Source organism: Trachurus trachurus (assembly GCF_905171665.1).
Source record: "Trachurus trachurus genome assembly, chromosome: 18".
In the NCBI taxonomy this organism is placed as follows: domain Eukaryota; kingdom Metazoa; phylum Chordata; class Actinopteri; order Carangiformes; family Carangidae; genus Trachurus; species Trachurus trachurus.
The window spans coordinates 9,005,324-9,019,955 of NC_139909.1; the positions used below are offsets into that span (position 1 = coordinate 9,005,324).

The 14,632-nt window shown below is 39.9% G+C and overlaps 1 protein-coding gene across 1 annotated transcript; it reads left to right on the forward strand.

Moving 5' to 3' along the window:
- Nucleotides 1-1,596: 1,596 nt before the first annotated feature.
- LOC311001849 (uncharacterized protein) lies at nt 1,597-7,460 on the forward strand. The gene is made up of 6 exons (XM_083993028.1): nt 1,597-1,737; nt 2,363-2,620; nt 3,088-3,336; nt 3,509-3,625; nt 5,550-5,615; nt 7,344-7,460. The coding sequence occupies exons 1-6, from the start codon at nt 1,707-1,709 to the stop codon at nt 7,397-7,399; spliced, it is 777 nt and encodes a 258-aa protein (XP_083849154.1). The 5' UTR covers nt 1,597-1,706; the 3' UTR covers nt 7,400-7,460.
- The last annotated feature ends 7,172 nt before the right edge of the window (nt 7,461-14,632 follow it).

Below are 14,632 nucleotides of genomic sequence, written 5' to 3' on the forward strand. Positions count from 1 at the left end.
AAAATTATTATTATTTTTAAATATGTCACGATTATATTGGCCTAAATATTGGTTGAGGTAAGAAAATAAGAATAAAATTGAGTGAGTGTGAGCACCTTCCAAATAATTTATACACCTCATCACTGTTATCTGCAATTTATTGAAGCACCAAACATAATAATGTTCTAATATTTAATTAATTTTCACCTGTTGCACATTTGGCCATGTGCTGTAAACTTTACTTCAGATTTGTGCAATGAATCAACCTCCACTGCTCATCATTAAGGCAAAGTGCACAACTGTTAATTTGTGAAAGGAATTTGAGTTGTGATTATAATTTTGGATTATTAAATTAGTCCGCAGTTGTCCGCCGTGCTCTCTCTGAGCTTTACGACAGCAGCAGTGTTTTTTTTTTTTTTTTTTTTTTAAGAGAGGTGTGTCCCCTGACATCAGCATTAAGATCCGCTGTTGATTGGAGGAAAGTGGCCACACCTGTCCTCTCATCAGTGAATCTGTGATCAATCTCTGTGGTCTACTGACGAGAGAATAAGTTACACCTGGCTTGACAAAGCTGCTCCTCCTCAGCCTGGCTCGGCGTTCCAACAACCAACTAAACCAGGATGGACTTATGAGACTTTGTCCAACCTGGCTTTTCCACTTATCCTGGATATCTTTATTCTACTTTCGAACAACAGGCCCCTGGATGTTTCATAGTGTGTGTTTTGGACGATTCAAAAGTGAACTCTATCCACCACCCTTATATGAAAATCCGTTGCCAGCCGGACCCCCCCCTGGAACTCCAAAAGCGTTTTGATGACTCCAAAAGTTCTCCAAACCCTTCCTTGGCATGATGGTGAGTAGATGATTGGGGAATTACTGTATTGATTTTGGGTGAAGTAAGACTTGAATCATCTTCTTTAATGCTTTCTTGTCCACCACAGAGCATGCCCCTATAGCACACCGTGACGCCATACATGAGGATGCTCTCGATGGCCGAGCAAATGAAAGCCACTTCATGCACAGGTCGTTTCATTTGAGGACACGTAGGAGATGCAGGTGTGGCTTCATTTATATAATTTACATTAGTATCCAAACCACTTGAATTAAAATATAAAACAATATAAAAATAAGTACATTGGTACTTGTTTTTCTATAGTATTTTAGTTATGTCCAAAATAAGTTTCAGCGTTCACTGTGAACAAATGAATTATATTTCTAATATTCTGATCACTATATAATTTATTCTAAGTATCATCAGACTCCACTTCATGTAGCAGCCACAGAAGAGCACTTATAGACTACTAACGACTCTGAAGGTTACAACACGTCAGGTGAGTGCGTTTACATGCACACTAACAAAATGATTATGATAGTTGCCGACAGTTATCAGTTTATGCAGTTTACATGACCGCTTAAGCAATCCAAAAACTGCAGTTTTACGATTATAATCATGTTATGCATGCACTTCAGTACACACCATTGTAGCCCACTGTTTTCCTGATGATCTTATGAGATCATCAGTGAGAGTAAAGGGGGCTCAGACCTTTGACATTTGAGGTGTAAAGGACAAAAAACACAGTCAAACATCCTGCACAAACAAGTTCTTCACACTTTAGAGCTGAATATACGATGCAGCAGGAAACTGTGGCCTGTGTGATGTGAACATGTAAGAGGAAAGTGATGCAGCCCCCACAATCAGTCAGTCTATCGATCAACATCAAAGCAGCATGGAGATATCTGCACTGTGCACCGTCTTTGGTAAGTCCTGAACTTCTTGACACGAATAATGACTGAAAACTAAAGTTGATGTGTTATTGATTTGAATCTATTTAATAACAACCAGAAATGAACTTTATGCAAATCAGGCTGCTGATACGACATGACTTCATGGTCCTGAACAAACGTCCTATGTTACCAGTTCACACTGCAGTGCATCATCACTACAGAGGAAAAACATCACTTTCCTATAGAGAAAAGAAAATATATAAATCAAACATGTGTCTTTTGAAAGTCAGATATTCATGTTGCTGTTTGCATGTTGATCATGATTCATGCACCATATTGTATTATTGTATTGCATGGTGAACAGGAAGGACAAGAACCGACTCTTGAGTTATTTTTAAAAACCAAGTTGTGTTTTAAACTTCGAGCCGATAACATTGTTCAATATCACATCTGTAAGAGAAACAAACAAGAAATGCAGCATCCTTGTTGTTCAGGTGCTCTGTCGTCATTCGTCAAGAGTTACAGTACATCCCATATATAGGTACAGTCTGCCTCAAAGTAGTCGATCACCGGTTCGACTCCTGGGCCGAGATGATCCTGACAGCTTGTCTCTCTTCCTTTTAATAACTCAGTTTGTCATCGTCTGTGTTTCTTGCAGTTACTCTGACAGTCCTGCCAAACAGATCCCAGTTCTTCAAGTACGAGTCTGTGTCTCTGAGCTGTGGGCAGCAGAGAAACTCCTCTGAGTGGAGGATTAGGAGGAACACATCCCAAAATATAAATGAAGACTGTCCTGAGAACGGAAACAATCAATCTGAATGCATCTTTGATCATATTTACACATTGGACTCTGGAGTTTACTGGTGTGAGTCTGCAGCAGGAAAGTGCAGCGACACCGTCAACATCACAGTAGCAGGTGAGTTAGATAAACTACGAGCTGCAGCCGGTAGACACAGTCGGATGTTTAGGCAAATGAAACAAAACCATTTTAATGGATTTTGTTAACCACAGTTGATCTAGTTCAGTGCCGTCCTAAATAGATAATGAACAGGACCTATTTTCGTTTTCCTGTGCAGCAACGTGTGGTCGCGCACGTGACCTTCTCTGGATTCGCACTATTTGCACACACATCTTACATCGCCCACTCACTGCGATCAAAGTCTATATAACTAAAGTCTATGTAACTCGTCAGATAAACGATTATGCTTTTCATATTGTCATAAACCCTATGACAAGACTAGAACCATCATCTCGTATCCCTTTGACGATTTCCTGATGTTTCCTATGTTCAAAAAGCCAAAACCCTTTGGTTCCTGTGACCATAAACTCTGACTTGTACTGACTTGTTCACTTTGGTTCTTGTCTGAAACCTGTTTTGTCCAGGAGGCTCTGTGATCCTGGAGAGCCCGGTCCTCCCTGTGATGGAGGGAGACGATGTGACTCTGAGCTGTAGAGGTAGGGATGGTTCCTCCTCCAATCTCACCACTGATTTCTCCAAAGACGAGGTCTTCATCAGGAGCAGCTCCACAGGAAACATGACCATCCACAGAGTCTCCAGGTCTGATGAAGGACTCTACAGGTGCAACATCTCTGGAGCTGAAGGCTCACCAGGCAGCTGGTTGACTGTCAGAGGTGAGGTTGAAGTTTAAAACGTCAAATATTAACATTGAAATACATCACTGAGATTTATTGATACCGTATGTGACCTAGCTTAACAAAGTTCCTCCCATCAGTGTGAGCAGAGCTTTCAGCTCTCAGCTTGTTTGATTGAGGCCAACCTGTCTGTGGTGTTTCTGTTTTGAAGCGAGGCCTGCTGAGCTGCCTCAGCCTTCCCCCCTTACATGCGTTCTGCTTCCTGTGTTTGGGGTCTGCCTGCTGCTGGTGATGGTGATGCTGCTCTTCCTCTGGAGACACCACAAAGGTCAGTCTGTTTTCATTATAGAAATGTCATTTTGCATCCTGCAGTGTCAAACTACAAGTCATTGTTCAAGGTCCGCTTACTGGCCTTTGTCCTGATTTAAACTGAGCTATGCGCGTTCACTTGAATTGGTTCCAACTTGACTTTTGGCCTTTTCAGTGACACTCGTTGATGGTGAGTTTTCTCTCCTCCATTTGATCAGTTGTGTTTCAGGTTTTGAGATATCAGTACATGACGAAACAACCCTAACCCAAGGTACGGTAGAGCACCAATGCTACTGAAGCTAGTCCACAACACGATTTGTGGACTAGCTGGACAAAGGGCACATTTTGAATTTGATGGCAGCAACACATCTCAAAAATGTTGGAACAGGGGCAACAAAAGACTGATAAAGAAAGTGGTACTAATAAAAAACAAAACAAGTGCAACTAAATAGGTCATTAGGTCAGGTCAGGTGCTGCATTAAAAATAGGCAGGAGCTCAGGAAGATTAGCAGAACTTGCTGTCTATGAACACAGTTTGCAGTTCCATCCACATTTGCAGCCAGATAAAGCTGTATGATACAAAGCGGAAGCCATATGTGAACACAGCCCGGAAACACTGGTGTCTTCTCCAAAGCTCATCTGTGGTGAGATGAATCAAAATTCAAAATTTCTGTTTGGAAACCACAAGTGCCACATCCTGCAACTAAAGAGGAGATGAGCAAAGGCCACATTATTCCTCTTATCAATACAGGTACTTGATAAAAAGCATGGATTTCCTCTTCATAATGTTTAACATCATATACAGTATACATACCGGTAAAAGCCAACTTTTCAACCAAACTAACAAAGCAATCAATCAACCAACCAGCCAATCAACCATCCAACAAAGCGACCAAACAACCATTTTATTTACTTCCCCTGGGGAAAATGCTTAACGCGAGTGGGATGTACAGTACTGTGTGCACAAAAAGCCCCTGAAACCACATAGGCCTACTGTAAGTAGAACATGAAGACTGAGTGATAAAGAACAAAGAAGTTCAGATAAAACAGAAACAAGAGATCAGAAGAAGTTACTGTAAGACAACCCGTCCCTTGGCCTCCTAGAAGTTTCAGGATGATGGCAGACGAATGTAAAGAGTGTGGGAACTGTCAGCCTGGACAGATGAACATCTAAACCAGGAATGTCCAACACAACAAGTTGGGGCGTCTCAAAGTGAGACTTGTTATCTATCTGGTATTGATTTGAAGCAGACCTCATCATAACTCGTCAGCAGTAGTTCTTATCATTAGTCTGTTTTTGGTGACAACACGCTGAACTTCGACAGTGGAGATTAGATAGAAGAACGTTTTTCTCCATTGTGATGAATCATATTATTTACTGTATGTCTGATGCAGTTTCATTGGTTGATTAAACTTCATCCAGACGCATACTTGTCCAGACTTGTAATTTCAGTGAAAAAGCCCCTGGTTTACCACCATCAACAAGTACATTGTCAGATCAACAAGTCCATTGTCTGTATGTTTGGATGAATTACTGTATTTACTGCAGACAGCATGTGACTGAAACACAGTCTCAACAACAGTAACACTCATTATGTTACAAAGAGACATTGGTAGAGAGTTGGACATGAATACAAGATCCAAACTGATAAATAAAACAATGGCTGTAAGTGACTAAGAGAAGGAACAGACAAACCAAAAACAGTCCTTAACGTAAAAAGTGATAAACAGGAGCAAGTATGGAGTGATAGAAAAACAGTTTCATGCTGTTCTACAGCTGTTACCACTGCATTTACATAGACGTTTATTTTCAGATTTTCAGTTCGATTTTCAGTCTGTAAACATCTGGATTCGAAACCAGCTGCTGCGGAACAGTGAATATATGTATTTGTATAGTTATATGTACTGTATGTGTATGTGTGAATGTGTGTGTTGTGTTGCAGGTAAAGCTGATCTTTCGTACACTGACGTCGTCATCACACAGGCTGCACAGCCACAGAGGATCAGAGGTAAACACATACTCCACACTCAACTAATTACCTCACTGAATAGGACACATTGTTAAAAATTTTATTAAATTATTGCCACCTTCCCAATGTTGTAATTATCATTATCATTATACTGATTATGTATATTACCAACAAATATTTGCTTAAAGCAGAAGTGAGTGATCCGGTCGTTTTCGCTAATGCTGCGTTCCAGGCCGGCTTTTGAAATCGGAAATTACAGCTTCAAGTCACAACTTACGACTTTGTAGCGTTCCAGGCAACCCACTCGTGTTTTTCCGACCTGTTTTACCGGTGAAAGTCACTATAACGGCCACTCGTAACTTCCGACCGGTGAACTCGTACCAGATCGAACTGGTACAACTTCACGGTCGGAAAAATACGAGTTTCCTTGAACGCACCATAACAGTCCTCGTCCCTACGTCACTACATTCACGGCGTCCCTTGGCTGCACACACAGCCCTGCATGCCGTTCTCTCTCCTCATTGGATAAAAACTGTAGGATACGATAAATGTTTTCTCCTCGGCTCAGAGCAGAGCAGAGTGACTGACAGACCCGTGTTTCGGTCCAAACACTCTATGTAAGTGATTGCTGTCTGAAGATATAACTATTTAAGACTTATATTAACACAAATATATCACTCACTTCTGCTTTAATGAGTCATTTTTAAAACTCTCAGTGAGTTTTATTGCTGATACTATGACGTAGGCCTAAGTAGATTTATAACGTGGACTTTGATCAGTGAGTATTTTACAGTGTTACAGCTGATTGCACTCGCCTGACACACCTCTGCCACATGTTTATTGTTGTTACACCTGAGACTGGAGGTTTCCCCCTCTTCACCCACTTCTCTGTGCTATTATTAGATTCATATCTGTGGCATTTATCACCTGGTAACTGATACTGTCAACAAAAAGCAATGAAGTCATAGCTCTTCTCATGTAACCCTTTCATCCTGTTCTAAATCTGGAGTTTCTATTTAAATTGGAGTTCCCTCCTGAATATTTTCCGAGCTTTATTTTCCTGTTGTGTGTCATTCTGGCACTGAAAAGATGAAGAGATAGTATCATCTGGCCTTGTATCCAGATGATGGAGGGAAATCCTCTATTCTCTTGTTGGTATCTGTAGTTCAGCTTCAGTTCTCATCTATATGAGCTAGATGAGTGTTGTAAAAGACAACACACGCAACAACATGCAACCGCCTCTATACTGGGCCAAAATACAAAATATATAACTACACACTAACAAGAATGGGTTAAGCTTTATGCAACTCATTATTTATAAAGGATTATTCCTATATTGATACTTATTAGATTGTTATAAATGTTATTTAGTAAGACAATCTATGGTGTGTTTAATGATTATTTTTAATAAATGATGGATACAGTTTTTATAAATAAAAGAGTTAGATGAATTATATCAATTACAAGCAGAGAGGAACAATGAACTCACACAGGGAAGAACCACAGATCAATAAACAACAATAAACACAAAGGAAATAAAATTCCCAGGAAGTGAAAGATGAAAGGTGACAGGTGTGACGTTGGGAAAGTAAACATGACATGTGACAGAAAGACAAACGATTATTAAGAAAATCATTTACACAAACAGTGATATAGACGTGTCCTAACGTCAGAGAGTGTCTTGTGTTTATTAATCCAGAGTGAATCATTTATCACTGTGTTGTTTATAACTCATACATTAATGACGTGTGTGTGTTTCCTCCACAGATCAGGTCGACGCTGCTCCGACCTTTTACTCAACAGTCAGACCAGGATTCACCTGACAGGACACAACAGCACCAGTGTTTCAGTGTACAGTGTAAATTGTGGTTTTTATTAATTAAACAGAAGAAATGCTCCTTTGTATTTGTTTATAATTTGTATTAGTTTGGTTTCTCTTTGTAGTAGTTTTATGGACTGTTTTCTTCAGGCTGTAAAAAGCGGGAAAATGTATACGATCATCTTCCTATTCATTGTATGAAAAACTTCTCTCACTTGATAGTGAATTTGTTATTAAATCGACCTTTTCACCTGTGCCATAAACATGCGTCAGTAATGATGTAGGTTACTTAACCATGTCTCTTGACATACCAAACGAAGAAAACTATCGACTGTTGGGTTTGAATGGTCAAAATACATAAGTTATGTGAACCCATGTTGCGGTAAAAACAATAAAAATAAAAGATTGATTCTGTGGAAACCCTGCCTTACAGGTGGGGGGGGGCCCTACTGTAACGGGGGGCCCCGGCTGACCAGGCCCAGCTTTTCACACAAACCGAAAAAACCCCACATGCATCACATGTAAATATTTAAATTCCCTAAGGACAGGCCTACGTTTTCACTTCCTGATTATACTTGTACCAGAACCTGAATACATCAGATTTTAGTTTATTTGATTATTTGATATTAGGAAATAAATAATTAAAGACAAAGTCAGTATGACTGAAAACAAACTCTGGTGCTTATCAGGGGGGTATAACTCTGTAAAGTGAAACTCTGAGGTTTCAGTTTCAGAACAGCTGATCTGAGTTAGTTCAGTCGACTCTATAAAATAAAATAAAACCTGCAAAGTGATAAAAATGAAGAGGATTGTTCAGATCTGATAGCACGTCAGTGGTGACGTGTAGCCTGATATTTGATGTGCGGCTGGAGAAGTGTTGAGATAAATGACGTACTGATGAGAAGTGGTAGGCTACAGTTTGGCTCAGGGAACGAGAGCTCATCTAAACTGGACGAATTCTCCTCCTGACAGGAAAGGAAGCTCCATCAGACTCAGGGTTTCTTCAGGTAAACCTGCCAGTGAGCGGGTTGTGTTCACAGTCATTAATGGTAACTGACTCAGAGTTTAAGTTACTTCTCTTTCTGGAACAGAAAACTCAGAGTTTCCCTCATCTCGGGGTTCACTTACTCTGGCTTTTCACATAACCTGGTTTCTGGAATAGGATACTGCTCTGATGTTACCACCAGCTTATCTCTACCTTCATCAGTCACGCAAAACAATGAATTAACAGACTAAACAGAGATGAGGGTCTCACCTTCTCCATCAGGGTCTAAAACCACAGTCTGACCCAACAGATGCAGACTAAGATTATGGTTGTGTGATCGAGCCATTCTGCATGGGCGCCATCATCACCACCATCATCTGCTGCTACATCCTGGACTCATCGTCATCACAGACAATGCAATTGCATTTGTCAAGGTAATACAAACAAAAGCATAATGAGATCATATTTCTCTCTGTGTTTTGTAACAACAAACAACACATGCTGTCATTCAATCCATTATTTACTACATAAACACTGTGAGGGTGCAGCATTAAACGAGGTACGTCTTTGACTTTCTGTAGTGACGTACCGATATCAGTCAAGTTATTTATCTCTAAACAACATTAATGCGTAATGGAAAGTCTGGTAAATATAGCTGATTGAACAGGTAGCTCTACATTCCTTTGGCACATGGATCAGATAGTCTACAGTAGATACTGTAGAATGTGACTGAACCACTTACTGTAAGGTCACATGATGATTTACATAACTATGACATAGTCTGGGAAAAATCAACAAACAGATTAAATACAAAGATCAACGCCTGGATCAACAGCAGTTCAGCATTTGTTTCTTCCAACTCTACAATGTAACCATTTTTTTTTTTTTTTTTTTTTTACAGATTATTATTATATTATTATGTTATTATACTTATTATAGAGCGTGTAGAGTTAGTGCAAAACTTCATCTCCTGCTTGTTGTGTCTTATGTTAAGTCCTCCTTTAGTCACTATACGTCACTATGATTCATATAATCATTTGTTGTGAATAAACATAATTCAGTGTCTTGGGAGTGCTCTTCCTCCTCCCCTCAGCTTCCTAAAACCAGAGCAGCGGTTTCATCTGAGTTGTAAACAGTAGAGCTGGAAACATCTTCTAATTCACATCAGAATCTCTCTCTTAATGACCAGGCACTTTAGTGGTACTATCATCCTGACTAAGGCATTCAGTCAGTCATTCAGTGACAATGCAGTTTTTATGGCCAACTCTACAAAAATGCAAACAAACAACAAATCAACTGTTTGCTAGTAGGTACATAGAGGTTTATCCACAACTGTTCTATCAAAACCAACCTCATACAAACCAACAACTGTCACATTAAGAGAGTGTTTTCAAAATAAAATAAGAAGCATCAGAGTCCAGAGTCAGGTTGTTACAGTAAATGTTCAGTCATTACATCACATCTTTGTGGTCAAGAATCGCAACAAATGAGGTTTCATTATGAAGTGTTTGAAAATGAAGATGATGACATCTAGTGGTCAATCTTTGATACTGCACCTCTGAATAAAATGTTGTTCCTGTGTATCTTGTATTGTTCTTGAGTGTCTTGGTCATTTTGTAGCTTTGATAGAATAAACAACACAAAAACGTACTGAACTGCTGCACTGATTTATTACAGTAAAATCTTAAATATTTGTTTGTGGAAGCCACTACAATGCTAGAAAAATTAGTCCAAAAATAAAATGTAGACACAAATCAATCAATACTGATGATAGTCTCAGAAGAACAGATAAAGGATATAAGACATTTCCCTACAGTTGGGTGACCTATAAATTCATATTTGTCCAGCAGTGAAAGTATTTATACTAAATAAGCTATATTCATTCTTTCTTGGAACACTAACAGTTTAGTAACAACATATCACATGAGGTTAATAATCAGATATAATTAAGTAAAGTAACAAATTATTTTGTATCAATCAGAGTATTGATTACATGTTACACAGCTAAGTGCAAATATAACAATAAAACATTAAACCTGATAAACTATTAATCTCCTGTCTACTACTCAAGCTCAATAAACTTGGCTGTGGAACTGCCCCAAAAACTCGACCAAATCCAAAGTCCACCATAGAGGGGCTCGGTGAACGTGGTCTGGACTCTGTGGAGTAGAGTCATGGTGTCAGAAACACTGTAGAAGGACAAGATACCTGCCCTGGTGTCAAGATACACCCCCACTCTGGAGGACAGAGGGCCTGAGACAATATATCTAACACTGTTATGTCTGAATTCATATCTCTGTCCGTAGCAATCTAATGCCCACGACTTCTTATTGTTTCCAAATCCACCATCATTGACTCCATAGGAATTCTTGTATGCCACTGCTACTGAAACTCCTCTTCCGCTCCACTCCACCTCCCAGTAGCAACGCGCCGTCAGACTCTCTCTACTCAGGGCCTGCTGCGTATTAGAAGAGATAATTGCAGGTAAATTTCCCCCTGATACTTTTCTTTTCTTATCACATAGAAAGAGCTGATTGTGAACTGTGGCTGGATCCAGTGTCATTTGATATGAATATTTTAAAAACTCATCCCTGGTCTTGGGCTCTGCTTTAGGCAGCAAAACATCCACTGATTTCACCATCAGTGACATTTTCCTCCATTGTTCACCAAGGATGCTCTGCTGTATTTCCTCTCTGGTCTTTGACAAAGCTGCTTTCACGTCCTCAAAGTAGCTCAGAGGACGGATTTTGATGCTTGATGAGTCTGGTGGTAAGTCGTCACTGACCTTTGACTTCAATGGGTAAAGCAGTAGAAATTCTGTGTGGTCCTCTGTGCGACAGAGCTCCTTCAGCTCGGCCTCGTTCCTCCTCAGCTCAGTGATCTCCTGCTCCAGCTTCTTCTTAAATTCTTTGGCTCGAGTCGCTTCAGTTCTCTGCTCGGACCTGATCTGCTGCCTCACTTTGGAAATTTTTTCCGTGATGAGACGGATCAGCTCATTGAGGATCTCGTCACAGTCCTCCACAGTTTTATCTGCAGCCTGTTTGATGGCCTCCACCTCCTGTTGAAGGACCTTCACTTCCTCCTCTCTGGTCTGGATTCTCTGCTGGATTTGTTGCAGACTTGCATCAAGTTCTTTCTGCCTCCCAGTCCTCTCTTCCTCAGCTGAAACTGTAATGTGGCCTTTGTGTTTGTCCATGGAACAGAGATAACAGATACACTGCTGATCAGTTTGGCAGAACATCTTCATTACCTCGTTGTGATCAGAACAGATGTTCTCTTTCAGTTTCTTGGAAGGAACAACCAGCTTGTGGTTTTCAAAGGCAGCAGATTCATAATGAGGCTGAAGGTGATTCTGACAGTAAGACACCAGACATTGCCAACAGGACTTGACGGCCTTCAGTTTCCTCCCAGTGCAGAAATCACAGGCTACATCTTCAGGTCCAGCGTAGCAGTGATCAGCAGGAGCAGCTTGGAGTCCAGTCTTCTTCAGCTCCTCCACTAAAGCTGCTAACATGGTGTTTTTCACCAGTTCAGGTCTCGGTGTGAAAGTCTTTCTACACTGAGGACAGTTGTGGATTCCTCTCTGATCTTCTCCATCAAAGTGGCTTTTAATGCATCTCATGCAGTAGTTGTGTCCACAGGGAATCGTCACCGGGTCCTTCAGTAGATCTTGACAAATCGAACAACAAAACTTTTCTTGGTCGTTCTGATTTCCTCGTTGCGCCATTTCACCTGACTGAAACAATGACAGCCAAACAGCTTCACATAAACATGGCCGTGAAGAAAAAACAAAGTAACACCCCAAAAACAGAGTTCTCCTTCTTCGTGAGGGAAACGATCCCGAAAGTAGTTGATCAGGTAGACAGAACTACTGGTAACTACTAGTAATTTTCAGTGACAATAAACCTTTCCCAGTCAAGCTGAAACCTTCTGTGCTTGTCTAACAGTGGAGTCCCTATCAGATAAACACTTTTCTCTGATGCAACTTAAAAACACAGTTCACTTCCTCATTGTGGACTTGGTGATTAGCATCACCTGGGGCGGGTGGCCTGTTTTGGGAGAGGCAGGATTTTTCATTGAGGCTGTATGACCTTTGTTCACAGCAAACTCAACCAAAAACACATTTTCTTTGCAAAACCAACTCTATAACCCTGCATGTGAATAATGCCATTACAGATTTGTTTTGATGCAGTACTCTCACATTTGCTTTTGTTAGAAGCAGCTGTTAAAAGGGTTTTCCTGGAGTTTTTCCTCGGTCGATGTGAGGGTCTAAGGGCAGAGGATGTTGTTATGATGCCATGTAAAGCCCTTTGAGACAAACTGTTTGTTAAAATGGGCTTTACAAATGAAATTGCCTTGCCTTGCCTCACATGACCTGGTAAGTTATGCATGTTAATCTTCCGATGGCAGATAGAAAACAGGAATTACTGCTTTGTTGCATTTTATGTCCGTGTCTGTCTAATAATCTTTATGAACACTACATAGGCATACTGAAATGAATGTTGTATACGAATAGCATACTGTACAACTACTCAACTGTACTCACGTAAAAATTTGAGTATCTTTACAAGAGGGATTCAATTTTAAGCTACTTCAAAGAAGGCTACTATGTATAGGGCTACAGTCTGTCATTCATTTAAAGTAACATTGCAGAGTTTTTCGGCCTTAAAATAATGTTTCCAGACTCCTTGCAATGATAGAAAAATGGTTAATAGGATGAATGGTGCTGCCGCCGCAGCCTGAGCCGGGTCGCGTCGGCTGAAACTGCACTATGTAACTTCCCTGCACAGGTACGAAACACTGCCCCCCCTCCTCCCCCCCTCCCCTCTGCGTCGGAGAGAGACGTAGTGGGTAAAAGCGAAACTTACGTTCCCCTCCGGTCGTCGTCGCCGCTGCCGTCGCTGCCGTCGGCCACAATGGCAGAGTATCTTTGGCGGCAGCTAGCTAGTCGGCTAGCAACAGCTCCTGCTAATTTAGCAATATGCTGAGAGAAAACTATTTCCTACACGGCTCGCTGGCCTGTTTTACAGGATACACAAACAAAAACTCCGGTCATTAGCTTTAGACGTAAAAATAGTGTTTGACATCTCCGGATTTTTCACCCGTTGCCTTCAGTTTTCAAACGGCGTTTAGTCCCGCCCCTCCAGGAATCCGGTTGGTTACAATGTTCACCTGGTTAGCCAATACACAAACAGGAAACAACACGAGATGTTCAAGGTCTACTTAAAACATAGGACATTTCTAGATTTTACTGAAATGATAAATGTCTTCATATTTATGCAAAACAAATTTATTTTCACAAGTGATAACTGAAAGCAGGTCAATTTGAAAATGTTCCATGTAAATATTTAACTGAAATATGGATTAAATACTCAAACGAAAATCAGCATGGTGCTACAATGGATCAAGTTTATTAATTCATTCTTAATCACGGTTAAATCACAGTTTTAAAAAATTACAGTATATTAGATCTGATTTTAGGCAGCTGTAATAAAACTAAAATAAACATCTATAGATGAAAAGAAGAAGAAAACATTACAACATTGTAGGCTATAATAACATAGGCTACTATATGAACTGCAAAACAAGCTACATTTTAGGTGGATAAATGCTCTTTTTTTTATGTCATATGATATAAATACACAAGCAGGTCACCTACCTACAACCTAAAACCGCAGGGAATGAAAACAAGATGTTCACGGTCTACTTAAAACAGAGGAAATTTCTAGATTTTTCTGAGATCATAGCCTACATTTCCTCATATTTATGCAAAACAAATTTAGTTTCAAAGGTGATAACTGAAAGCAGGTCAATTTGAAAAATTTCCATGTAAATATTAAACTGAAATATAGATTAAATACACTAAATGTAAACGAAAATCAGCAGGGTTCTTCTCTTGATCAAGTTTATTAATTTAATCTAAATCACAGTTAAATGAGTAATGATCACAGTTTAAAGAAAACAATAAAGTATTAGATCTGAACCACTCAGCTGTAATAAAACTAACATTGCTTCCTATAGAGGAAAAGAAGAAAAAAACATTACAACATTGTATAACATGTAGGCCTACTCTATTGACCCCAAAGCAGGTTATATTTTATGTGGATGCCTACTCGTTTTTTATGTCATGACACAAGAATCAGGTTACACCTACAGCCTAAAACCACATCAACAGGAAATCACACAAGGATATCAGAGTCCTACCCACAGTGTTTGATCGACAATTGATGAGAAGTACTTTTTATCTCCTGT